At 42.9% G+C, this 25881-nt stretch overlaps 1 protein-coding gene across 1 annotated transcript in view; it reads left to right on the top strand.

The window, feature by feature from the left end:
• The window catches only part of F13A1 (coagulation factor XIII A chain), a 60719-nt gene that overhangs the window by 17064 nt on the left and 17774 nt on the right, over positions 1 to 25881 (top strand). Inside the window, exons 4-8 of the mRNA XM_082324779.1 lie at positions 1370 to 1621; positions 8308 to 8426; positions 13943 to 14050; positions 16534 to 16708; positions 20442 to 20580. Coding sequence (XP_082180905.1) covers positions 1370 to 1621; positions 8308 to 8426; positions 13943 to 14050; positions 16534 to 16708; positions 20442 to 20580 — 793 coding nt within the window. The remainder of the gene's footprint in view (positions 1 to 1369; positions 1622 to 8307; positions 8427 to 13942; positions 14051 to 16533; positions 16709 to 20441; positions 20581 to 25881) is intronic.

The following is a 25881-nucleotide window of genomic DNA, read 5'->3' as shown; positions in this document are numbered from 1 at the left end:
AGCCGACAGGGCAAAATGGGCTATTTATGTGCACTGAACATCTGCAAAATGGAAATTGATGTGCACCGAATAATCTCTTGGATGAAGCACAGTAGCCCAGATTTCTTAGAAACGCGGATGTCGTGGCAGCTCACAAGCTTCAGATTCAAAGATGGAGTTGTCCTTTCCCAGAATGTAGCAGTGTTCAGATCTAGGATTATTTCTACATCAGCTGTGTAAAAATAAGCAAGCAGGAAAATCAACGCCCTTGTGAGTTTAATTTTGAAGTTCTTAAATAGTAGGAATGAAAAATATAGAAGTCTGTCTCTCTGTCTGCCATCGTTGCTTTTCATTACCCTGTTTTTGAATGAGAGAGTCTGAATTTCAGCCTAAAATATAAAATGAAGAATAGATTTGAGAATGAGACAAGGAACTCAGCCTTCTCACAAGTGTCTTTTCTGTCTATGCTGCTGGTTGGCTTCCAGATATAGTTTGGCTCTACCTCAGGCTCAAAGGGTGGATCCTCACACAACTTTGAATCCTGGCAGTGTACATGTTTACATGTAGCCTATCTGTCTAGATGCTTTTTAAAGTTGGCAGACTAAAACAGACTTCTCTGGGGTGTGATTTGTCTTACTATGAGGTAGACTATCACGTGCGGTACTTTGGAGGCGTGTCATTCTTTGGAGGCATGTCATACTTTGGGACCCATTGCTTGCAGAGAAGGTTTGGCTATCCAGCCCAGATTTGCTCATCTATATTCTGGGTGTCCAGAGTTGGTTCCTACTCTGTCCGTGAGGAGTGGACGCTCAGGAGGAACTGAGCATTGGGTATCTGCTGGTGGACTGACTTGTATTTCCTCCATCTGCGCGGACTTGCATGAAAGAGCATTTGGTCTCTGCTTATCAGCGCAGTAGTGCCGTGAGAAGAACGAGGTTCTGCCCTGCTAAAAAGCCCCAAAGCCCAGAAGGGGCTCATCTAAACTTACCAACAGTGTAGCTGACACCAAGGCAAGGAGCAAGCTGGAGTGCAGCTTGCTGCATTAGGATAAGCAGTGGTGAGCAGGAAAGCCTGGCACAGCCCCTGCTCATGCTGCCAGACCTACACTCCTGTCAGTGCTTGAGCCAGCAAGGCTGAAGCTTGCTGGAGCGAGATGGGTGGGGGTGTCTGCACAGGCTGCCTGCTGGGAGGTGTTGCATGTGTTCGTGCGGCTGTACTGCCCAGTGACTGGTCACTCTGTGAAGCTCTAAGGGAGGTAGGTAGTTTCCACCCACTAAAACTTGCCGCCTCCGTTGAAAATAAACAAAAGGATAGAGAACCGCCAGGAAAATAAGAGACTGTCAAAACAAGGTGAACCTCTTCATGGAGTTATCTCCTCCTCTTTCTCCAGGTCGCTACCCACAGCAAAACAAAGGCACCTACATCCCGATCCTAGTAGGTGATGTGCTGCAACCTGGCAAATGGGGAGCCAAGATTACCCACAAGGAGAACAACTCCATTCGCCTGTCCATCATGTCCTCTGCCACCTGCATCGTTGGGAAGTTTCGCCTGTACGTTGCTGTCTGGACTCCCTTTGGCATCCTCCGGACACACAGAAACTCGACAACTGACACTTACATCCTGTTTAACCCCTGGTGCCAGCGTAAGTACCTTATCAGAGTCAAAGGTTCACCCTTTCTGCTGCCGGGCTCATCAGTTTTTGGGAGGGTGTGGTCCAGGAAGGGGAGCTTGGTACCAAGGTGGTTGGAGACAAGCCAGTTTGGGTTTGGAAATGACATAGTAACTCTGCTAAGAGGCAAGTCTTTCAGGCTGGGGAATAGCCCTGTGTCAGCGGGGCTCCATGCTGGAGACCTGTACCTGCGGTGTAGCTGCACTCTGCAGTTTTATGAGGCCAAGCCTGTGTTTACCAGCTTGGGCAGCGCGATGATGCTCTGTTTCTCGTGGTCAATACACCCCAAGACTTTGCTATGACTTTAGTAGGCATCAGCGTGAGCCTCCTGCCTGCCTGTGTGTGCCTTAAACTGAAGAGTCAATACGGGCATGTTTTTTCCAGGATTTGGTGTGGGGCAGGATCCCATACTCTGTTGAGCTACATCGCCGATTACCACATTTAGGATCAAACATCTGCAGCTGAAAGCCTGCAGGAATTCAATGGGAGCTGCTGCTCCTGCACAGGTTGGATGCAGCCAACCTGCTGTGGTATCGCTGGTGGTGCCTTCCCGCTGCTACACGACATTTGCCCTTATAACTTCCCCTTTAGTGGTGACTAATTACCAGTAACTGTCCTCTGTGAGGAACAGAGCATTTTGCAAATGAGCCTTTTTTATAATCCAGTGGGCTGAAGAACAATTTTTTTTTTTTTAATCTCCATGGATCCCACTTAAAATCAGCCCTTATGCTGACAGAATTGTATTTTACCTAATGAACTCCAAGTGTGGCTTTAAGGAGAGGGCAAGGAGGGCTAGAGAGGTTTGGCTCAGCCTTCTGACAGGCTATAGCACTGTGTCTCAGCTTCCGACACTTGTAAGGCTCCAAGTCTGGCATACATATCACTATGTATTTAGGTCACCGGTGAACTTTAATATTCTCCCGTCACCCTTCCTTCATCTTTCAATGTTTTTACCAGAGTATTTACATCAAATAATCCCGTACCAAACAAGGGCCATCCTACTGAGTGACGAGTAAGTTTAGTGTTATTAATAGAGTCCATTATTCAGCTGTACTACTGTCAGTACATCGAATGATTTGTGCTGAATTCATTACTTACCCCTGGTCCAAGGGAATATAAGCAATGATTAGCTTATGCATTATTTAGGAAGATATATGTTAATGCTGAGTAAAGCAGAGTTAGCTAAGCGGGAACAGGAGGGAAGGGCAGGGCCCAAGGTCCCATGACACCATGACATGCTTCTGAAAGCAGCGTAGAGGTAGATACCTCTTAGCAGCAAGCTACAGGTTTGTTCTGGGAGAGGAGGGAGAGTGTTGAACAGAAAGAGAGGAACGATTGCCAAAGTTATGACCCACTGTGAGCAGACAAAACTGCTCAAGGTTTGCGAAGGCATCATCAGCCTGTCACAGCTCCAGGTAGGGAGGTACAATTCTCCACCCCAAGGTAGAGCATCCCTTGGCTTTAGTCATGAGTGTCATAACAGCCAGTTTTTTAGCCAACGCGGTGACTATGCAGTGGCTCAGCACCTCCTTGAAAGGGATAAACCCCAAAGAACAAGCTTCTTAAATTACATCAGGTTGCCTCATGACTAGCATACAACCAGCTAGGGCTGCATGCAGCCATAATGTGGAGAAAAAATATCATGTGGGGGGCTTGGCTGGCCCACTGTGGTGTGACTGGGACCACACAGGCTGATTCAAGGTACTAGTCAGGGGGTGGAAGGGGAAAATCAATCCCTTCTTCTTACCTCTTTCCCCAACCAGCTCTGTGTGCTGACTGGTCCACATCTGTTCGTGGCACATGGGCGCTTTGCTTTCCTATGCCCTCCCTCCCTCACACCTGAGCTGAATGGGGCCAAAAGCCAGCAAGATTAAAACCACAGAGTGGGAACAAACCCGTAGGGAGCAAGACACGCAGCAGTTGCCTCCAGCGGCAGCCATTGGCAAAGCTGACAGAAAAGCTCTGCTTCAGGAAAGCAGAAAGAGTCTCCGGGCAGCAAGGATGTGCTGCGTGCCTTCAGACCCAGGGGAGGCAACTCGGGGTCACCCCTGGATGACCACATTTTCATCTCCCACTTACATGTTCAAGTGTGTCTCAATGACTTCAGGTCCTGTCCCTTGCTGACTATTGTAGTTTTCGTTTTCTGAATGTTTCATTTGGATTTGGATTTATTCTCATTTCTTACCCCTACTTTTACTCCTAGGTAGTTTGGACTAATTGGGTCCTATATCTGCCTTTTCCCCCTTGCCTTGTGTTAGAAAACCAGGGACTGTTTCTCCACGCTTTATCCCCTGGCTGGAAAAGATTGTTTAGTGGAATGACAAAAGGGTATAAAAACTCAGGCAGTTAAAGTACAGAGGAAACAATAGTTTGAAAATCTCCTAGACTTGTTTGCTGGGTTAATAGCAAAGCAGAAAAGTCTGAGTGAAAAGCCTCATTAAAAAGAGAGAAGACTGATGCCAGGAATGAATGGAGATTGTTATAATAGGAAGCAGAGTATGGGCTCTGTCAGTGTCTAGCACAGCTTTCCAACTCATCATTTTGGAGAAATATCAATGTGTTGGTATGAGCTTTTCTTTAAGACAGAGGCATTTGTGCCCTTTCTTATTACTCTTTTTCTCGCTGTAGTTCAGTTTTGACATATCTTCCCAGCCAGGGATGCGATTTTTTCCCTGCTGTTTCAGAACAAGTTTGAATACTTTACCAGCCAAGCTAGAGTACTTTGCTTCCAAAATCATCAGATGCTTTTATATGTTTTAATCTCCTTATCTACATTTAAAGCCGATCACCAAGAATAGTTTACAGATGCAGATGCAGGGCCTGATACTGCAAAATTATATACATCAACCCCAAACATCTGGGAATTCAGCAAGCTAGTGGATTGAGATTTCAGATACTCAGGTGAATTTGCATTACTTAATAAGCAAGGTAAAGCCTTCGAGGAGAGGCAGCATCCTTTCTTCAGCCAGCTGACATAGCTGGCAAAAACAGATGTGCTTTTGGGCATGCCGAGCCCTCAGATCTGAAACAGGAGATACAAATGGCAAGTAGTTAAGGATAACTTCTAGGAGTTTAACTTAATTCTTAGCAGTATCAGACTATGTGAAATCAGAGAAGGGCTCCTTTGATCTGAATACTGTGAGCTCTTTCCAAGGAGGTGCTGAGCCCCAGCAACTTACTGCTGAGGAGCATTCAGTGTTTATCAGGAAAAGACCTTGCGTTGACTTGTGTGGCGCTCTCACAGGTGGAGATGCATAGTGTATGTGAATAAGTTGCAGACTCTGTGGGCTGAGGGTGTGCATTTCATTCACCCAAGCCTTCTGCAAAGTACATTATATTTAAGCAATTAAATATATTGTAACTTTATTGAGTCAACTGCATATTTCTTCTGCTTATCTGTTTCAAGTGTCCTTACACAGTTTGAGGATTAGTAACATGTGGTTGACTTTGGACTCCTCTTATGTGTTATCTGTTAGCCAAATTTGACCCAATAATATTTTCTGGCATTTGTAGCTAGATCTTAAATTTGATCTCCTGTATCATAGATTCCACATGGGCAAAATTGACACAGGGCTTCCTCTCTCTGATACATTAATGTAGGCAAGCACTAGCGGTTGCAGGGCAGCATACTGAGCTTGGTCCTTGGTGGAGCAGGTTTTGCAGATAACTGTATTTAGGTCTTGCAACTCCATTTTTGCCACAGCACTGTCATCTTCCCAGCAAGAGCCCTGGGAGCTTTCTGGTTCCAGTGAAGCCCAGCCTTGCACTCCTGAGTTCCCACGGGAGTGCACTGAAGGGAGGCTGGGTGCTCAGGGCAAGCCTGCCGCCTCCACCTCCACCTGTCTGCTGGTGCTGCTGTGCTCAGCGGTCACTGTCTGCATGAAGAAATAGCATTTCCAACTCCAGCCAGTTGTGCTGGCGGAGGAGGTCCCCTTGTACTGGGTAGTGTCCTCCCATGACCAGTCACCTTCCCAAAGGGAAAGAGCTGCTCTGCACTCCTCATTTCTTTTATTACAGAGAACCTGTGTTCAGCGGGATTCCTCACCTGCAGTACTGTCTTCACATGGAGTGTATTTTCACCTTATCCATCTTCAAACAGAGAAGCATAGAGGCTAATTTGCTTCTTTGTAGCATTGCTAGTGTCTTAGTAATTTCCCAGGATAAAAGAAGTGAGTAAAAAAAACCCTAAACTGCTAGAGGAAAAGACCAAACAAACCCAGCACATTTCTGTGGAATTCTTCTGTTTGTCAGATGTGAGCCTCCACTTGCACAAAATAATTAGGAGTTGTACTATGTAGAGCACGCTTAGCATCAAAGTAGTCACAAATGCCTCGTATTTTCTTCTAAACAGTCTCAAGGGTAGTGAAAGCTGTCAAAAATCAAAGCAGCTGGCTTCTCTGTGAAACACAGAAGCCCTTTTGCCTTACCAAAAACCACAAATATTTTAAAATAATTGACAGAGAAGTTAATCAATTTTCATCTGATTTAGCAAAGATCACGCAGTCTCAAAATAACACAAGCATCTCAATTGATACCAACGAGATCAATATTGATATTTTTAATCCCTGAAAGAAAACAACAGCTGTCAGGAAGGCGTATGCGCACACTCCACTGAATGCGTAACTGTACAGAAGAAGGTGTGAGTTCTCCTTCTTTAAACATGTTCTATGTATGGAATTGTTTTAATAAAATCCAAAGCTCAGTGAGTGAATACATGTAAATGTTCAATCAGCAAATCAGGCAGATCCAGCCTAATGAAACAGCCTAGATGATCTGTAACATCTGCAATATTTTGGTGGGACGTTATGCAGAACTTGTTTAGAGCTGGGAGTTGGACCTCAAAAAAGTCACGTAATACACAGTTTCATAAGTACGAGAGTCCTTGCTGGCATAAATGACTACAGCTTTTTGATTCACTGTCAAGTTTTAACACTCTTTCACCTGGTAGCCTCTGGATATAATAAACCCATGATCTTCTGCTTTGTGCCTGGGTGCAGGTCGACTAGGTCATGGGTAGTGACAACCTTATAAAGAAACTTCTTGACGACCCAGCCCTTAGAAGCTGGGTGAATACCACCACCCCACCAAATGCAAGAGCGGGTCTCAGACCTGCCCGCCTTAGGGAAACCCCGATAAAACCTGCCACTTCCCCGCTTGCTCGGATTCGGATGTGGTCTGCAGAGCCCCTACAGCAATCCTGTCAAAAGCATAATGGCAAGCGCTGATCTCCTCAAATGCAACAAAGGCTTCTTATATCTAACACCTGCTTCCCTATCATTCCTCGCACACCAGTGTGGAGGTCATTATGTTACATATCTCTGCATAATCCCTTCTGTACATATAGGCATAGAAATATAATATATCTTCAGAGAAAACAAAACTTCCAGCAGGGTCAGGTGTGTAGACTAGCAAAACCCTTCACCTAGCTGAAGCCAGTGTGAGTTTTGCCATTGATTTTTTCAGAGGGCTCAGGTTTTAGCTTATTTTCAGCTAAATGGCAGTTTTATGGGCAAATGAAGAAGCTTTTGAGGATGAGGTTTACAAAGAAGTACAACTCCGATTTGCATTTCAACAAAATACAACAAATCAATAGGCTTTTAAAAGCGAAATGATCTTCTAGTAATTTGTAGTGGGATGCTGAAGAAATCCACGATGGCAGTAGTGAGTGGGAGTTTTGTACTCACCCATATCAAACTATCAATCAGAGGTTATTGCTTCCCTTTAATTTGCTATCTGGTACCACATTACTGATTTTCTCTAATTAATTAATTCCCATACTATTAATTGTTAAGCTGTATCTCTTAGTCTCAAAATACAAGCATTGGCACAGGAAAGAAATCCTTAACTATTCTAGCATCACAGAATCACAACCTGCTTCCTGCTTACCTGTGAACATCTAAATGGTTTCATGTCATTCAGGGTTATTTATGAATGTTAATAATGGGTTATTTACCTATGTGAATCATGTTTGCAGGGTGAGGGTCCACACATATGCTCTTGACTCTTAATATAAGATCAATCTAGGATATACCCTTTGTATATGTTTTGATAAAGATCTCTTCCAATTACTTCCAGTTTTCACTCGGACACTTGAATTTCTCCTCATATTAGCTGGTCAGTCAAGCTACACAGGGGAGGGACACTCCAGTCAATAACTTACATACAGAAAAAGCGATCAAACCCTTCTGTTAATACACTATAAAAACTGTATTCCAATTTTTTTAATGCACTACAGATTTTTCTTTAGATCTCTTGACTTGAGCTGTTTTCCATTAACATTAATATGTTTGAAATTGTTCTTTGATCTGTTTGTACAGATGCAGAATTGCGTCATCGTGCTCCAACTTTTAAATTAGTGGTACACAGTAATCATAAAATTCTTGATAAGATGTGACATTTTAATCGTACTTTACAGATCCTGAGAAAACAGGAAGGAGTTGCCAGCATTTTTGCATCTTGCGTGCTTTTGTGTGTCATATTCCTAACTGGGGTCACTACCTCCTTAGTCTTGTACTCTGTTGAAGCAAGTAATGCTTTGTTTGATGGAAGAGGGGTACTTTTCATCAAAGATGACTGTATTATATGCTAAGATTTTTTATCTGTCCTATATAAAAACTTAGGTGATTGTGTTAACATTTGTTTTCGGTAAACTGATGCAGAGGATGCCGTGTATCTGGATGACGAGAAGGAAAGGGAAGAATACGTCCTGAATGATGTTGGTATTGTTTTCCATGGAAACATCAACGAGATAAAATTAAGAAGCTGGAGTTACGGTCAGGTGAGCTATTTAGACCTTCTCTGGCTGCACCCAGCAGAACAGCAAGTGAATTTAATTGACGCCAGACTGTGGTTGAGACTGTGGGCTCTGGAATGCATTATTGGTCTCTCCTTCAGAAAGACAAGGGGCATAATTTTAAAATTGTATGAAGTGGGTATATGCCTAATCCAGAAAAGCAATGTTATAATAGCTAATATTTAAAGATCTTGTTTTAGGGGTATATTTCAGATACTAAGAGGCTGCCTGTTGAAAGTTATAGTCATTAGCTGAGGTTTCCATAGTGCAGGTGTATTTTTGCTGCTACGTTATTGCTTCAGGATCAAACTGATTTGGTGAAAGAGTAGAGAGATTTTTTTTTTTTTCATTTTTCAGCAACAGGTTTTATTGCTTTTTTACTCCTCCTTTTAGTTCTAGTGACTTGATGGAAATTATTCTCATTTGCTCAGAGGGGGATCAGCTTGTCACAGGGTTCCTATGGTAAACTGGGATGTAATCCCAGAGTTTTAAATTTCCTTGCCACAGTGACAAAGGCGGGGAACCTCTTCCTTTGCTGCCTGGACTTGACAACATCAGTCTCCAGTGGCCTCTTGCGGCCTGTGGGCAATACCCCCTGCCAGGCTGGTGTGCAGTATTGGTGTGCCTTCCATAACATCAGACTCCCATTGCTTGCTTGCCTATTTTACCTCAATCTGTTTTTAAGCACTAGCCAGCCTGAAAGTGCCTATGGGATGAAAGAGTTAAGCTATTGTTTGAGAAGAGGGAAAAGGCATTAATGACCAGAATCAAAACGAGCAAAACTAACCCTAGCTGTCACTCAGAGGGCCTCCAAAGGACAATTATTGGACATGGTGAACTCTGCTTATCTCACCTCCTGGATTTTCACAACAGCACGACTAAGAAAGTATTGAAGTATTTCCTTAATGCTATGGTGACGGACCCATTCAGTTTTTGTGGCACCTCCCCAGCACAGCCTTGCAGAAGGGGCCTTCTTGCTTTGCTTTCTTTCCCTCAGCCAAAGACAATCTCAAAGCTTGAGCTGGACGGATTGCCAGCGTACTCACCCTGGAGAGCTCTTTGAACTCACATCTCTCTTGTTTCCTTACTTAAGGGTACAATTTCATCTTTTTTTCCTGCGGCAGCACTGCCTTAGGGAGTTGCCTCTGCACTGTTCCTTTGGTTGTGTCAGCGCCGTTGTTCGCGGAGTCTGTCTGTCATCCTGACTGAGATAAAAATAACCCTTAAATAAGGGGGGGGGGGAGCAATTCCATAAGCTGGTGGTGCCTCTGATATAAAAGATGTGGAACCAGATCCTGAGGCCAAAGCTGGGTGTGCATTTAAGTTGACCAAAAATGCCCCCTCCTGGCCCTTCCTTCCCCCTGCAAGTGCTTGCACAGCGGTGCAGTGATTCAGAGTGGAGAGATGATCTAGCTGAATAAGCATCTCCTTGATTTTTTACTTTTTTTCCCCTGGGTTATTTTTGGGGCTTGCTCTATTCCTAGATTTGGGATTCACTCTGTGACAGATGTAAGGGGGAGGGAGAGAGGGAATGAGTGGCTGGAGGTGGACAGTGCTGCTTAAACCAACTGCTGGGTTTATGTCCTAAGATGCTAAATTTATGGCCTACGGTGGCTTGGCCTGAGGTGCTTATATTCTGCAAATCTGGCACCTTCCTGACACAAACAGCAGCCTCCCTAGAGAAACTGCATTATTTATTTGGTTTTGCTAGGAGGTAGTTCTGTCTGGGAGGTTAGGGCTGTTCCATATCCCTTTGTCACGTACTTTCATTCCTGTGTTGTCTGAAATCAGAGGACCTGATTTCCACACTGTGCTGTGGTCCACCTTTTGCTATCACTTGCCCATATGAAAACTAAGTGTGGCAGATGCATCTAAGGGGGCCCAAGACGAGTTTTAATGGGATCAATCATTTTGTATGGCTGTAACAGACATCTCAAAGTGCAAAGCAATGGAGAAACATTCTTCTGGTTCCCTCACTTTCAGTGAGATGGAGGAGGTAATGTTCCTGATCTTACCCTGACAATTTCCAGCCATTAAAAACATGCATCTTCCTCATTTTCCTCAATCCTGGGCCTTAAGAATAAGAGCATTGCTCTGAGTGAGTAAAAGTACTAGCAGCAAGGCCTGTATTATGGGTATATCATACATGTATGCCTCTTGTATTTATGACATATAGCCCTGTACAACAATGTAAGTAAAAAGCATAAGGCCACATACAGTGATAGAAGTGAAAGGTATTTGTTCATATATAAAAATACAGATAGACTCGTGCATGGTAATATTCTTAGGCTAAAAAATGGCTTTGAACAATGACAGCTGGAAGCTTTAACTCAGGTTGTAAATTAAAAAGGAACATACAGTTCAAAACTGGGTTACTGGTGGGAGATGATTCTCACAGCTGCTGTCTTTAATGAGCAGCACCAACATGAGAGGAGGAAAGGCAAGAAAAATGGACCAAGGAAGAAAAAACAACAGACCAGTTGAAATATGGTTATAATGCATGAGGATGGAGGTATTCCTTGTAACATGACTGTGATTCCTTTCTTCTAAGAAAGCATAAATAGCCAGTCATTCAGAAAAGCCCGCAGGGGATTCAGGTGAAATTTGGCTTTGGAAGAAATCTAGGAACATAGGAATTCTCTGGCTGAGCAATGACAGAAATTGGATGCTATATTAATCATTTAACGTTGCTTTTTTGTGAGAAAAATAAAATAAAACAGGTGGGCATAGAGTTCTTGTTGCCATCCTGAGTTGTCTCCTGTCCACACGTTAAGCTGCATTAGCTTTGCGGCCCACTGTGCACGTGTAATTTTACAGCACGTGCATTTGGTCAGATCAGACCACAGGCAATGTGAGATCACATCTGCCTGCAACTGACTGTGAGAAATACAGCCCTAATTCAACCAGTGCAAAAGGTGATACAGCCCCTCTTACTTTGATTTAAATGGAAGGTCATCTCTTAGAAACAGGTTAGCATGAGAGAGGAGGCCCACTGAAGGCCAGCCTGACTAAATGCACTGCTCTGTAACACAACGCATATCTGCATGCAGACAGAACCCCTTCGCCTATGTGCTTTCTCACGCCTTGTTTTCCATCTGCAGTCTTTCCCAGGTAGCTCTGCCAAAGTTCCTTGGTCCTGAATTTGGTTTATCTCCATTTCAGCTTGTGTTGAGCAGGCAGTGCCTGTGCCTGGCCCAAGTTCACTCACCTCTCCTGGCTACCTGCCGCTGCTCTGGTTCCTCTGACATTTCAGGGGTGTTCAGCCTTACAACTGCTATGTTTCTATTCCTTTTCCCTCTAGATAGCATCTTCATGCCAAGAGTGAGAGCAGGGAACTGATTTAGTTTGATTTAATGATTTTAAATCCCTGGATAGAGAAGAAGGGAAGAACTGGGTTTAGAGTTAAGGCTACACTGTATCCTGCACTACTGCAACAGTGTAAGGCAGCTAGACTTTACAGTTTGTCCTATCTCTTCTCCTGTTAATCCAGTTATTTCACAAACATTCATGTCATTTTGTAAATGCTAAGGTGGAAGGCAACAACCCTGATAGCAATTTCTTTCCTCTTTATTCTTCCTGTATATGCTGGCAAGATTGACAGTGTCTCATAAACTGTAGATGAGGAAGATTTAATTTGCAGGGTAAACTTCTTATTGATTTAACTCAGGTCTTAGGCACTGCTGATGACTTGAAGTGCAGAAAGCAGATTTTGATCCTGGTGAGAGTGATAAATCATTGGGCCAGACCAGAAGAAAATTGAACTTGAAGCAGGAAGGATGGCTATGAGTTTACATTATCTGTTGTGAGGATTCTTCTTGGGAAGGAGGGTCTCTACAGCGTGGTGATTCACCCGAGATTATTTACTTCACATACCAGTGGAGTGGACTGGAGACTCTACTGTGCAATTATTCAGCTTCCCAGGGATGATACAATATTAGGAATAGGTCCCTGGGAAACACTAATCTCTCTTTCCCTATTTGCCCAAACATTATGAATTCAGTTTTGCTCAGACTATAAGGTGTTACTCACTCGTGAACGTCTGCTCCAGAGAAAGTAATTCAATGCAGATGTGGGTGGTGATGAGAGAGGTGTGCTGCCTTGGAGGATGTTTGCTGAAAAGGATCCATACGGCAGTGGTACCCTGAGCAATGAGAACCAGGAGGCCCAAGGCAGAGGCAAAGAAAAGGACTTTCCTTGGCCAGGAAATGGCTGAGGGTAGTGAAACATGGTGGTGCTTCCACTTTCTTGGCTTATGCCAGAGCTTGGCTGCTGCCTGACATGCCCCCCCCCATACCTCCCATCTTCCCTGGAGCATCAGCAGCCCTCTTGACTCTTTGGGGCTTCCTTTTCAGCTGTCTGGCCTCACCCTTCCTTCTCCTCTGCCTCTCCCCGGGCTGCTGAAGAAACAGGTTGGCCTGGGCTCTTGCTCACTTTCTTCAGAAGGCAAAACTCAGATCGTCCTTATCTGCCAAGGAGCCCTAAGCCAGGCTGGAGACAGTTGCAAAATCAATCCAGCTCTAGCAGCAGCATGAGAGCAAAAACCCTGTTAGCATGAATAATATCTTTAAGAATGCAATCATTGAACATAAAGCCTAACACGGCAAGGGGAAGAAGGTCTGTGGACTTCCTGTAACAGCCTTGAATGTTAATACAAGATTGTGTATCTAGAAGATATTTGTTTCATTAATGTGCATTTCCGTCTCCTACCGTTTTCCAGGGGACAGAGGTATTTTCCTTTGCTATGCAGTTTCTCCTAAGGAAAATGAAATACATCACAGGGCAAGTTCTGTGACAAATGGTTTCTGGTCTATTTAGGCACCTCTGCCCTCAATTCATTCTTGTGCTTGTTCATGCTGGATTGAAGAAACTGTACCTTTTCACTCTATTTTTGAAGAAGACTACTTTAGGTCACTTGGTATTTTTGATGTCTAAGTTTCATAGACCAGGATTAATCTATAAAATCAGCTTTTGGCTTGTCAATTTTGAACATATTTAAAAATTAATTTTAAAATTTAAGTGTCTTCAAATTAATTTTGGCAAACCATTTATTGTTCAGCTTCCCAGCATTGCATTGGCTGGGTCAGAGAGGTCCTAAAATTAACAGGTCTGGAATCTGTGAAGGACATGAAGTCCTTTGCAAGCAGACTACCTTCTTGTAGTTATTATTATAATATCTTCCTATTATATACTTGTTAGCACTTAAAATTTTATGTCCTGTCAGAAAGGCTGTGTTGTCATTTTAACCTTCTGGAAACTGGACTGCAATTGAATTGAAAATGACAGTCTTGTTTCCCTCACAGCATCTCACATTTTTTTGCTATACATGGGTGATTATTCTAGAAGAAAACTTGTATTTTTAGCACAGAACTTTGCCTTGACCAGCTAATTTTGAAGCTGATCAGCTATTATAACAACAATGAAAGATAACTTTTCCTTTGCTTTCCAGAATAAAAAGTGACTCGATTTTCCCTCTGTTTCCTTTTTTATTTTCTTTTATCTAGTTTGAAGAGAACATTCTGGATGCTTGCCTGTTTCTGATGGACAAGGCAGAACTGGAGCTCTCTGGGCGCGGAAACCCGATCAAAATCTGCCGTGTTGCCTCTGCAGTGGTATGTAATGGATGCCTAAGATGTGTCAGAATCGACTCATAAATCAAAGCCAGGCTGGTTTAACGGGCCTTTGTGCCCTTGATGTATTCACTCCAAGGGGTGCCAGATCAATTGTCCATTCTGACCTCCGGGATCTGGCATTTTATTTTGCTCCACTAAAGGTGAAATATTTATGTCAGCTCATCACCTTTTCCTGAGAATGGTACCTCACTAGTAGGAAAGCCACTTTTAGACATTGCACTCCAGGCATGATAGCATTTCTTGTGACACTGTGCTCTCTTTCTGGTAGCTGAGATAACCGAGAAAGCTATTTCTGCCATGGATGGTAAGGTGGCCTGATGGGTGGAATTTGGGATGGAGAATTGAGAGACTTTATGTGGACTCCAGCACCAACCTCAAAGGGGTCTTAAGATACTGCCATGGTGGATGTCACTGTGTCTGATTTTTAAGCCTCAGATGGCCTAGTCAAGCTGGTGACATTTTCGTAAGATACCTTGGCCCCAGAAGTAAGCACTGTGAGAGCTGTGCTCTTAAACATGGGGCGCACAAAACTTACTGTATTCAGAATGCAGGTTCCTAAAATAATCGGAAGCAAAGAGTAAGCAGAAGACTTCCCACATCTCCGTTCTTACCAGCTGCTAGGCACCAGGAGTCATGCTGTGCGTACAACAGCAGTCCCACCGCTGGTATGCAAGGTAAAAGACTCATCCAGGATGTGGAAGACAGAGGCTGCATCCTCTCCTCTGCCTTATAGAGGTCTGAACAGATGCTTTCTGCTTCCCAGAAGAATACTCTAGTCATCGAGCTTGCGTCATTAGATGTTCTCCAAAGTCAACTACTAAAATAGACTGTCTGCAAAACGTGGCTGCTGGAGATGGATAATCCTCTAATCCACTTGTTGCAGCATTTGCCCAAGCTTTAAGAGAATGAGCTCTTTGTCTTAGACAACATTGAAATGGGATCTCCAGCCTCGCAGCGCCACACGCTGACTTTTGCATCCCACTTCTCTTTCTCTTTTAACCTTTTGGTTAGTTCTTTCACCACAGACATCAGAAATACGGCTTCAGACCTTCAGACAGAAGTAAGAATTGAATGTGGTTCCCTCATCACTGGGCTAGTAGACGTACAGGGTCCCTCATGCAGGGACCCTGGAAGCCCTGTGGGCAGAATAGCACAAAGTTTATGAACCCAAAGGGAGCTTGGATATTACTTAGGTTTTGAGCCACTCAATCATTTTAGGGAGGTGGAGAAGTTCACCATTGGAAATCCAGGAGTCAATGGACTTTAGGTCTAATCTGCAGGATTAGGCCATAGCTGGGTGGGAGTTTTGGCTGTCTGAAATCTGGACCTCAGTAAGAAGTGGCCAAGAGGTGTTGAAGTCCTGCCCATGTTTCTTACCCTCATTCTTGCTTAAGGTGTGATGTAGCGGAGCTGAGTTCATCTGAGGAGGTGCCTCATGCTGGGGTCCTTCTGAGGCTTCCTGACATTGCAGAGCAGGTAGAGTCGCCCCCTTCTTTGTCTCCTTACAGCCAGAGGAGAGCCTGAAGATCAACACGCTGCCCTGTCCTTGAAGTGCCTCTTTTCTTGGCGTGTTTCCCACAACAGTGAGATGGGCACAACCCCTTAACCCTTTGGCTATGACTCTGAATACTTATCTTTATTCAGTCCTAGGGTTCACAGGAAGTCGATTTCCTAATTATAAAACAGTAGTTAATCCAGCCAAAAGCTTTTAAATGAGAATTGTGATTTATTTGTCTGGCGTGTAGCTGTTCCACATTAGCATAATTAAAAGGTACAGAGCGAATGAGCTTTTTGCACAGCCTCAACTGGTTTGGTTCAAATTGCAGCTAGGAGATGTATTGCTCGTTAATGCCTATCAGTATAGCCATTAGTCAGCAAAACTCCTTGCTTTGTATAATCTTACCAGGGGAAAACTTATACAGCAAATTCCTTCTTGTTTTCATGTGTGCTGGACTGAAGAAATTAGTTTCTACTCTAAAAATAACAGTGGACTGGTTCTCTTCTCAAGCTGCTGTAAATCAGGAGTGATTTTATTAAAATCTCTGGGCTGATATGGACAGAAAAAACAGATGATGTTAAGAAAGAATCCAGCTTATTATTTCTGAGGCTTGATTATCAACTTATAACTGATCACATTTATTATAAATACATAGCAGTAAACATGTTTAATGTTAATAAAGCTTACTGACCAGGCAACATGGATACTCAGTGTGGTGATTTAATTTCGCTATGATTTTTAAGTGTCTGACCTTCATTCAAAATTGTTCAGTGATGGAGAATCCATGGCCTCTAGCAAGATTGTTCTATTCATCTCCTACCTTCATAATTAAACATTTCTGTCTTACTTCTAGCCTAAACTTGGGTATATTCAGTCTCTCCCATCCTATCTTTGTCTGCTGGGTTAAAGAGCTCTTTATTATTCAGTCTCTGACATCCCTAATGCTCATTTCCTTTGTCTTTAGATCAACTCCAGGGATGATAATGGTGTGATCGCTGGATCCTGGGACAATACGTACACTTACGGGGTTGCACCTTCAGCCTGGACGGGAAGCGTGGACATTCTCTTGGAGTATTACAGTTCTAAGCAACCAGTGCGATACGGCCAGTGCTGGGTCTTTGCCGGTGTCTTCAACACATGTAGGTATCAGTTAGAAAAGCTCCACCCTGCTATATGATTCTTGCGTAACAGAGAGAGCTTTTAGGTTAAACTACCTAAAATACTTCCTGGCTCTGTGGTGTTCAGGAGTAAATAGTAGAGATACTTAAAAATACACGGCTAAAATAGATGCTCTTTAAAGAAACTTTTGGCATCTCCTTCAGTTCTGCTGCTCTTGCACACAAATCTGTTAACTATTTATTTGTTCAGTAAAATGTATTCAGTAACTCACAGAGGGCAAGTTTGGGACAGAGGAAGTTAGTCTTTTGGCATACTTCACATTTCTGTTAGGAAATCTGAGACGAACAGGGGGCTTCTAATCTAGACCTGCAACATGAAACCATTACCCAATATGGGATATGTGACAGTGTCTCTGCTCCAGAAAGGCTAAATCTCACCTACTGAGGATTGTTCCTAGCAAGACTCATGTGCACTATCCCAGCACCTGTCTACTGAGCACTGTTAACATTTTCTATGGAGTTTGTGAGTGAGAACAATGAGGAAAATGCTGGCCTGGTCTATGAATTGTCTAGCATTATAAGGTTAAGCCTAAACACACTTGCTCAAACTAGAGTTCCAATGTTGCAGCAAATGGGGTGTTGAAGGTTGTAAACCCAGTAGGGAAAGTGGTGTTGGATAGGTCCCATTTTTTACTCTCTAGCACTTGCTAACAGCAGCATCCTAGATGAACACTACTAATACACTGGAACACACTGCAGTGTATTAGGAGTCAAGAAAGACTCTGGGAGTGTAAAAAATGTGCATTATACAGATAATGGGGACCAGACATTGGAAGCAATGCTTACGTCAAGTGCCAACGTAGAGCCAGTCAAGCAGTTCCTATGCTTATGGCACTGGCCAATAGAAGAAGCTGAACAGAAACTAAAAGTAAGTGTCTTAAGCCCAGATGATCTTCCTTAGAGGCACTTACAACATATGCATTTAAGTATCAAACTGGGAGGGACCAGATCAGCTTAGGACTAGGGGGACACAATGGGTGTTTCTGCAGGCTTGGTGCCTACTTTGCATCAAGTACTTTTCAGCCACGGCTGAAGGTCTGAGCTTTGGTCCTTATATTTAAGATGTGAAAAGGAAATTACAGAAAAACTCTCCGTGAAACCTTTCCCTTTTTCATCTCTCTCAATACAGTCACATGTTGCTGTCTCAAGGAATAGCATTATACTTCTCTTTACATTATACTTTTATCAAAAATGAAGGATATTAATCACCCATCTTCTGCAGCAAATATGGAAATTGAATAATTAATGACAAGTTACAAGACTGGTTCTTCGCCCTCAGGCAGCCCTGGACATCTCTGCATTTTCCACTTTGTTTTTGCCTGTTCTGTACGTGTATGTTTCACTTTGTACATAATTTTCCTCCAATCTGGATAATTGAATTTCGTAACTCACTTTGGTTACCTGACGTAGTTCAAACGCTATTCAAAATAGTAAGGACCTCGGAAATAAAGCTGTCTGCTGACCAACTAGCCTTCTGCTGGCACACGCTTCTCACAGCTGCGGTGGGAGAAGGAGTTTCAGGTTTCTCTGCTTCTCTGTCATATATCCGGAGAGGTTCCTGTTTTGATTTGGGGAGGCGCTGGCAGGTGCTCTGTCCTTCGACACATGAAATGGCTCATTTTATTCCTGGTGCAATGGGATAATCAGCAATTACCCACATCCAAAGAACCTGAGAGATGTCTACTTCCTTCACCGCCTGAGGTTGCATGGTCTGTACTTCATGCTCCTCAGCCTTTGCACAATGCAATGGGTTTGAAAAGGCACTTGCAAATGTTTCTTATGGATGAGGTTGCTCACAGTGGCTTCCACCTGTTGTCTCACCTGGATTTCTCTAGATCACAGACACACACACCAGCTCTCCCACCTTAACCCCCCACCCTGCACTGGCCCTGAATCATCACTACACAGTATTTTGCCTGCAGGCCACTGTGAAACTGGGGCAACGCAGTGTAGGCCTGGAGCCTGCCGGGTTAAATGGAGAGGCGTATTTATCTGGGGCAAAACTAGACTCAGTTTGCTGACTAAGTTAGGCAAGTCAGAGACCTGGTACTTCGTACTGCTGCAAGGATTGCTGAAGCATAAAGTTTGTTGAGCATTATGAAATGAAAATGTTGTCCAGTGGCTGATCTGATACATAGTCACTGACATGTCCAGCTGCTGACCGCTGCACAGAGAAGACAGCAAAGGACTGAGTAGCCATGTGCAACTAAAAGGGTTGTTTTGAGCTGATTTTGTGTCTTTCTCAGCTGCCAATGTTTTATCATTGTGACCAGTCCAGCTTTCCAAGGTTACTGTATTGTACACTCTGGAGACTCATCCGCTAAAAATGCTAAAACATTCTGAAAAATGGTCATTAATCTTGAAATTGTCAGACAAATTATTTTCAATGAGCCCTGATGGCTCATGTGCTGGAAGCCTGGGAGGGTGCTTGAATTAAGTTTAATCAATAGGTACATATGGTATTGGATGCATCCAGGTAATTTGTCATCCAGGAACTTGAAATGAATGTGCAGCGTTACACTTTATTGGGAGTCACAGTAGTGACACTAATGAATATACAAAACCCAGCAGTAGCAGCAAGGGTCATTCAACATTGCAGTATCAGAACTATTTTTAAATAAGATTTTCAATAAAAATGTTTTCCCTTTCCAGAAAAAAACCCTGTTTTCTGCAGAACCATGTTGGCTCCTAAATCAGAAAACAGGAACTTTTTTTGGCCAAGAGACAAAATATTTCATCTGGAGAAACTGAGATGATGTGTCACCCTGCAGCCCCACTCCCACCTCGGGGCCATGCTGCATGCCTATTTATCAGCCAGGGTGCACCACACACAGAAGCCTAATGATGCACATGGCCATAGATAGCATTTCCACATATCCCAAATTTACCACTTGTCAAATGGGAAGAAGAGCCGAAGAAGAGCCATCAGTGCTACATTGTGATGGTCTGAGATTTAGGGGTAGGGGCTGCTTTTTTTTTTTTTTTTTTTATTTTGGATGCTCCTTATAAGATCCTGTAAGGGAAGGGACTATTGACTCCAAAATACTATTGCTTAGCAATCAATACAAATTATGTAATGCATTTTGTTCAGACTCTCTAACTCTGACATTTCACTTGCAAATAATGCAGCTTTTCCCTCTTGTTAGCAATAATTTTCTGCCTTATTCTTTGTGTTCCTCAGATCCCTTCTGATGGCAAATGTCAAACAGGAAAACTCCAAATCAACCAAAAGGAGACACTTTCTATTAATTTTCTTTTTAGCACAGTCTCATGATTCTCCTGGGTACTAGGACGCTAGGATACTAGGAGACCTAATATATTTTGCATTTCTTGCAAGCTCAAACTTATTTTTCTTTATACCACCTTAGGTCATGCAGTGGACCCACTGCACCCAGATTTGCCCTGGAAAGCTACAGTGTGGTCACTATGCAAGACTATTCTAAAACTATCAGTAATCAGCTACTTAGGTTATAACCATTGTACCATTGCATATCTTGAATGCTCATTGTTTTGGGACCGAATAAAATATTTAACATATTCTATATAAAGGCAGATAGGAGGAATTATTTGGGTTGATTTAGCTGAGTTTTCCCATTTTATTCCAGTTATTAATAGTTTCTCCCTATTCATCCTGTCATCCATGAGCACAGTCTTCATATTTGTCCTTCTCATCACACTTATCTCTTTGCCACAGTTCTGAGGTGCTTGGGGATACCTGCAAGACTCGTTACCAACTATTCTTCTGCCCATGATAACAACGGCAATTTACAGTTGGACTTCTTTCTGGATGATGAAGGGAAAGTGGACACCAAACTTACAAAAGACTCTGTCTGGTGAGTTCTCCTGGCAAATGTCTTTAATGTGTCGACTATGTAAGTAGTAAAAAACATGACAGCAAAGCCTGTGGTTTATTTTTTTTTTCTGTGCATTAAAGAATACTGTTAGCTTATGTAAAACAGAATGAATGGGTTGTTAATAGGCTGACTAAGATGAAGTGCTTGTAAAGCGACATACCCTAGGGGATCCAACTACTAATGTTACCATTCTGTATAGTACACATTTAAGCACACTGGAGGAGAGCTGGAATGGGTTTGTGCTCCTTAGGGCCAGGCCATTTCTAAAAATGGAAAGGGGTAGGATGGGCACTTCCATCAGTCTGGAGCCAGGCTCAAAGGAATACCTCAAAATATATGGAAAAACACCCTTCTTGTCCTGCTTCTGCCCAGTCCCTTATGTTTGTAGGCTAGTTTTACGTTTTGTACATGAAGTCACTGTCACAAATAGGTACTTTCCAAAATAAATCCAGTTCAGCTGAAAAAGAAACAAGCTAAGGTATCATACAAGTTACTGAATTGCTATCACCAGATTTATAAAAAGAAAACTCCCTAGGAAGAAGAAATGCAGTCTAGGTATTCTTTTGGTGAAGACAGTGCTCTAATTTCCTCCTCGAACTCTTACTGTCTCCTGTCTGACAGGAGAAGTGTAGCATATATTGATTATATGCTCTGTTCAGTAGAAATTATGTGTGGGTTATTGGGCCTCAAGCTTCTCCTCCTCAGAGTGAAGCAGTGAATGTGACCTCTATATATATTCCTATATTCAGGAGGTACTTGTCCTATTCAGTGTTAATATACCTGATTTGTGTCAATGATATCTTCAACTCATCAGTGTAGCTGCTCATCAGCATGTTTCATTAACAACTTAGTCTCTGGAAGTCTTTATATTAAAACTGTAATAAACCCATTCTGTGGTGAAGAAAATGACTGAACCTGTTGCTGTAACCTTTTTTACGCAATTTCCATAATCTGCTACCAAGAGGGAATCTAAGGAAAACAATTAGATTCATTTATATCTGAAGCTTGTATCACAGCATCACAGAATAGTTGAGACTGGAAGGGACCCCTGGAAGTCATCCAACCCCCCTGCTCAAAGCAGGGTCAGCTAGAGAAGGTTGCTCAGGGCTGTGTTCAGTTCGGTTTTGAACATCTCCAAGGACGGACAGTCCACAACCTCTCTGGGAAACTTGTGCCAGTGCTCAACCACTCTCACAGTAAAAAAGTGTTTCCTGATGTTCAGACGGTATTTCCTGTGTTTTAGTTTGCGCCCATTTCTTCTTGTGCTGACACTGGGGGCCACTGAGAAGAGTCTGGCTCTGTCTTCTTCCCCCCCAACTCCCTAACCAGGCATTTATACACATGGATGAGATCCTGTTGAGCCTTCCCATCTTCAGGCTGAACAGTCCCAGCTCTCTCAGCCTCTCCTCATGTACAGCCTCTAGTGTATCAGCCATTCCTTCCAGTTTTCTATATCAGCAAACTTGCTGAGGGTGTAGTAGGTCTTGTCATCCAGGTCATTCATGAGGATGTTAAACGCTGTTGGACCCAGTATCGACCCCAGGGTACACAACTAGTGACTAGGCTCCAGCTGGACTTCACACCAGTGATCACAATCCTCTGATCCCAGCAGTTTAGCCAGTTTTCAATAAACCTTACTGTCCACTTATCTAGTCTATACTTCAATGGTTTGTCTATGAGGATGTTTGGGGAGATGGTGCTAAAGTCAAAAGAGAAAACAAACCCCATGTTCTGGTCTCCCCTTGCACACTTAGTCATTCATTTCATCACAGAAGGCTATCGGGTTGGTCAGGCATAGCTGGCCTCTTGTAAATCCATGCTGACTACTGCCAATCACCTTGTCCTTAATATGTTCGGAAATGTTTTTGAGAAGAATTTGCTCTATAACCTTCCCAGGGATCATAGAATCATAGAATCATTAAGGTTGGGAAACACCTCTGGGATCATCGAGTCCAACTGTTAACCTAACTGCCAGGTCCACCTCTAAACCATGTCCCTAAGCACCACACCCACACGTGGTTAAGGTGAGGCTGACAATTCTGTAGTTCTCTGGGTACTCCTTCTCTTTCTTGAAGAAAGGAGTGACACTTGCTTTCTTCCAGTCCTCAGGAACCTCCCCCAATCAGCATGACTTTTCGAAGATAGATATGAGTAGTCTTACAATGACATCAGCCAGCTCCCCCAGCACTTTTGGGTCCATCCCATCAGATCCATTGGAATTCTGTGTGTCCAGTTTGTTTAAATGTTCTCTAACTTGTTCCTCCTCTACAGATAGTAAATTTTCATTACTCCAAACTTCCACACTGGTCTCAAGGGTCATGATTCCGGAGGGCAAATATTAGTAGTAAAAAACAAGGCAAAGAAGACTTTGAATACTTTGGCCTTTTCTTAGTCCTTTGCCATCAGGTCCCCTGCCCCATTCAGCAGCAGATGCACATTTTCCATAGTCTTCCTTTTGATACTGATGTACTTGCCTTTCTTACTGCTCTTCAAGGCCCTTGATATACTCTGTTTGATCTGGGTTTTGGTTTTCCTAAACCTGTCTCTGTATGCTCAGACAATGTCTCTATATTCCTCCTGGCCACCTGTCCCTGCTTCCACCTCTTGTGCATTTTTTTTTTTTATGTTTGAGGTTAGTTGGGACCACCTTGTTCACCATGCGGGCCTTGTGCCACTTTCAGTTGATTTCCTGTGCATAGGGATGGAGCATTCTTAAGCTTGGAGGAGGTGACCTTTGAAAAACAACTAGTTCTCTTGGGCCCATCTTCTATTCAGAAATGCCTCCCATGGGATTCTTCCAAGCAGGACTTTAAATAGTCCAAAGCCTACTCTCCTGAAGTCCAGGGTTGTGGTCCTGCTATTTTCCTTGCTCCCTCCTGTTAGAATCCTTGGGGGTTCCCAGTTTGCTAAGCTGCATCTGGTCTATGTGACAGCAGGACCTCAGTACATCTCACGGGGGCAGGTGGCTGGTCCTTCTATGGCTCACAGAGCAGTAAAGGAAGAGTCACTCTTCTGAAACCTCCTCTGCCTATAAATAATGTGAAACAAGACTCAATGACTGGCCACCTCACTGCTCAGTCCACATACACCCAGTAATGGATCATTGCCATGCTTCAGACTTTCCACCATCTCATCTTTTCTCTCCTTCTCCGAACCTGATCTGTGAAATAACTTTCACCCACTTTTGACATTTCCTTTTACTTTCCTACCTCTCCTTTTCCCAGCTGTTTCCCTAGACTTCTTAATTCAGTCCTGTTTTTTTTTCCATTCTTTTGGGACAGGGCCAGATCATCCAAAATCATCCTTACTCCACTGAAATCTATATGCAACTTCACACTAGCATTTCATTCTCCCATCCTACGTTTGCTTTTCTTCAGCTTGATTACTTTTTGAGCTGCCTTGTTCATCCTTCCGTCCTCCTGGTGCATTTATTAGTACATGGTGCACATAACCCTTTGGGCATGACTTTAATATATTACACACTTCTTTTCATTTCTCCTCTGTGTCCTTTCTCTTCATTACTCTGTAACACTTCATGGTAGCCCGCATGCCGACTTTAAATGGCTTGTGTCTTAACCTTGATTTTATTTTTAATGTCTCTTTTATTTCTTTTATTTTCTTTTTTTTCTTTCTTTTTTTTTAAGAGGACAAGCTCAAGGTATTTATAATGATTTTTTAAAATGTATTTCTCACTTTTATTTATAATCTCCTGAAAACTGGAAGCAAAGCTCTTTTTCTTTATTAATATATCATTTCTATTGCCTTGTACTGCTGGAGCTGATCTGTCTTCAGGTTTTAAATACTCTCAGACTTCAGGGATACTTGGAGCCAGGATTTTTAGTCCAATCAATCTCTGAGTGTGGGGCTCCCTCTGAATGTTATCTGACGTTTATTTATTTTTATTAAAGATCATCTTCTCCCTCAGGATAGGAAACAACGACAACAACAGAACACATATACAAAATTACACAGACTTTGCAAAAAGTTATTTTTATAAACCTGGCCGGATTTGGGCCCATCAGTACTGCCTCTGTCCCCTTACTTTGTTCTCCTTGTCTTTCTTAATGATGATATAGAGACACTTAAAGAATATTTGTCTTGGATGGGAATCAAGACTCACTCTTACTGTGAGGTCCAAGCAGAACAATGTCAGTACATCAGCAGAAACTTGCTCAAAGTCACCTGGCCCCACAGGGGTTCATCCATGTCTAGGCCCACGGAGAAAGCTCTTCTGAGGCCTCTGCTCTCCCATTCACTTCCAGCTCACTTTTCTCTGATTTCTCAATAACGTTATCAGTGTCTCTCTCAACCCCAATGCCTGAGCTTATTAGCTAATGAAAGGGCAGAAGCTGTTTCCAGCATGTGCTTGTCTCATAAGCAATACGAAGTACCCGTCTTAAATTGTCTTCCAGGCATATAACCCACCTGATCATCTTTTATTAATTTCCCCATCGCTTTGTTTAGTCTATTCGTAATTATCTCTGTAAATATTTAATGGTCACTGCATTGATCTGTATAGCCATTCTTGCTTTCTTTAATGTCTCAGGCTTGCTGTAGAATACAAGAACTACAGAATCAGTTTAACAAATTATGGCTGGCAAGGCAGCGCCTCAGCTGTGCTCATTTCTACCACAGAGAAGTTTCTGCTACATTTTGGAGAAGGAAATGTTCCCCTCATCCTCCTTTCCTCAATGCTCATGTGCTTTACAAACAATGTATTTCTGTCCATTCACATTCCATATCCTTAAGTGTATTTGTTATTTGCATGGCAGCAGACCTAAAAAAATTGCCATCCTGTTGCGCCCAACACTACACCAATAGAAACCAGGAAGAAAGGTCCTGTCCCCTAGGATGAATATAGAAAAAAAAAAAAAATTAGAAAAAACCTGCATTACCTAATTACAGAATTGAAGCAGAGCTGCCATTTTCTGCGCTGTTATCCCCCACTTGGTTTTATCATCCTTTCCTCCTGCCTGCTCTTCAGGTTCTTCTTTCGCAGAACACAAAGCCAGTGACACATCTGAGTTTGATTCAAAGTGAATCAGTGAAGGTTTCAGGGCAGGGATTGTCTCTCTCACATATTGGCATAACAGTTTTCAAAAACCCACCTACCGCAAGTGCGTCCCCATTCTCTGGTAGCCTTCAGCAAAGCTCTGCGAGCATGATTCAGCATTGACTGCTCTCAGCAGCATCAAAAATTCTTTGAGTGTGCGTCATTTTCCTTCAATAATTCCTTTTTCTGTAGTGCTGCTTCATTAACTCTCCTAACTGACAAGTTTT

The sequence above is a fragment of the Platalea leucorodia genome (genome assembly GCF_965183815.1).
Source record: "Platalea leucorodia genome assembly, chromosome: 1".
NCBI lineage: Eukaryota > Metazoa > Chordata > Aves > Pelecaniformes > Threskiornithidae > Platalea > Platalea leucorodia.
Note: the sequence above shows the minus strand (reverse complement) of the source record. Positions and strands in the feature narration are given on the sequence as shown.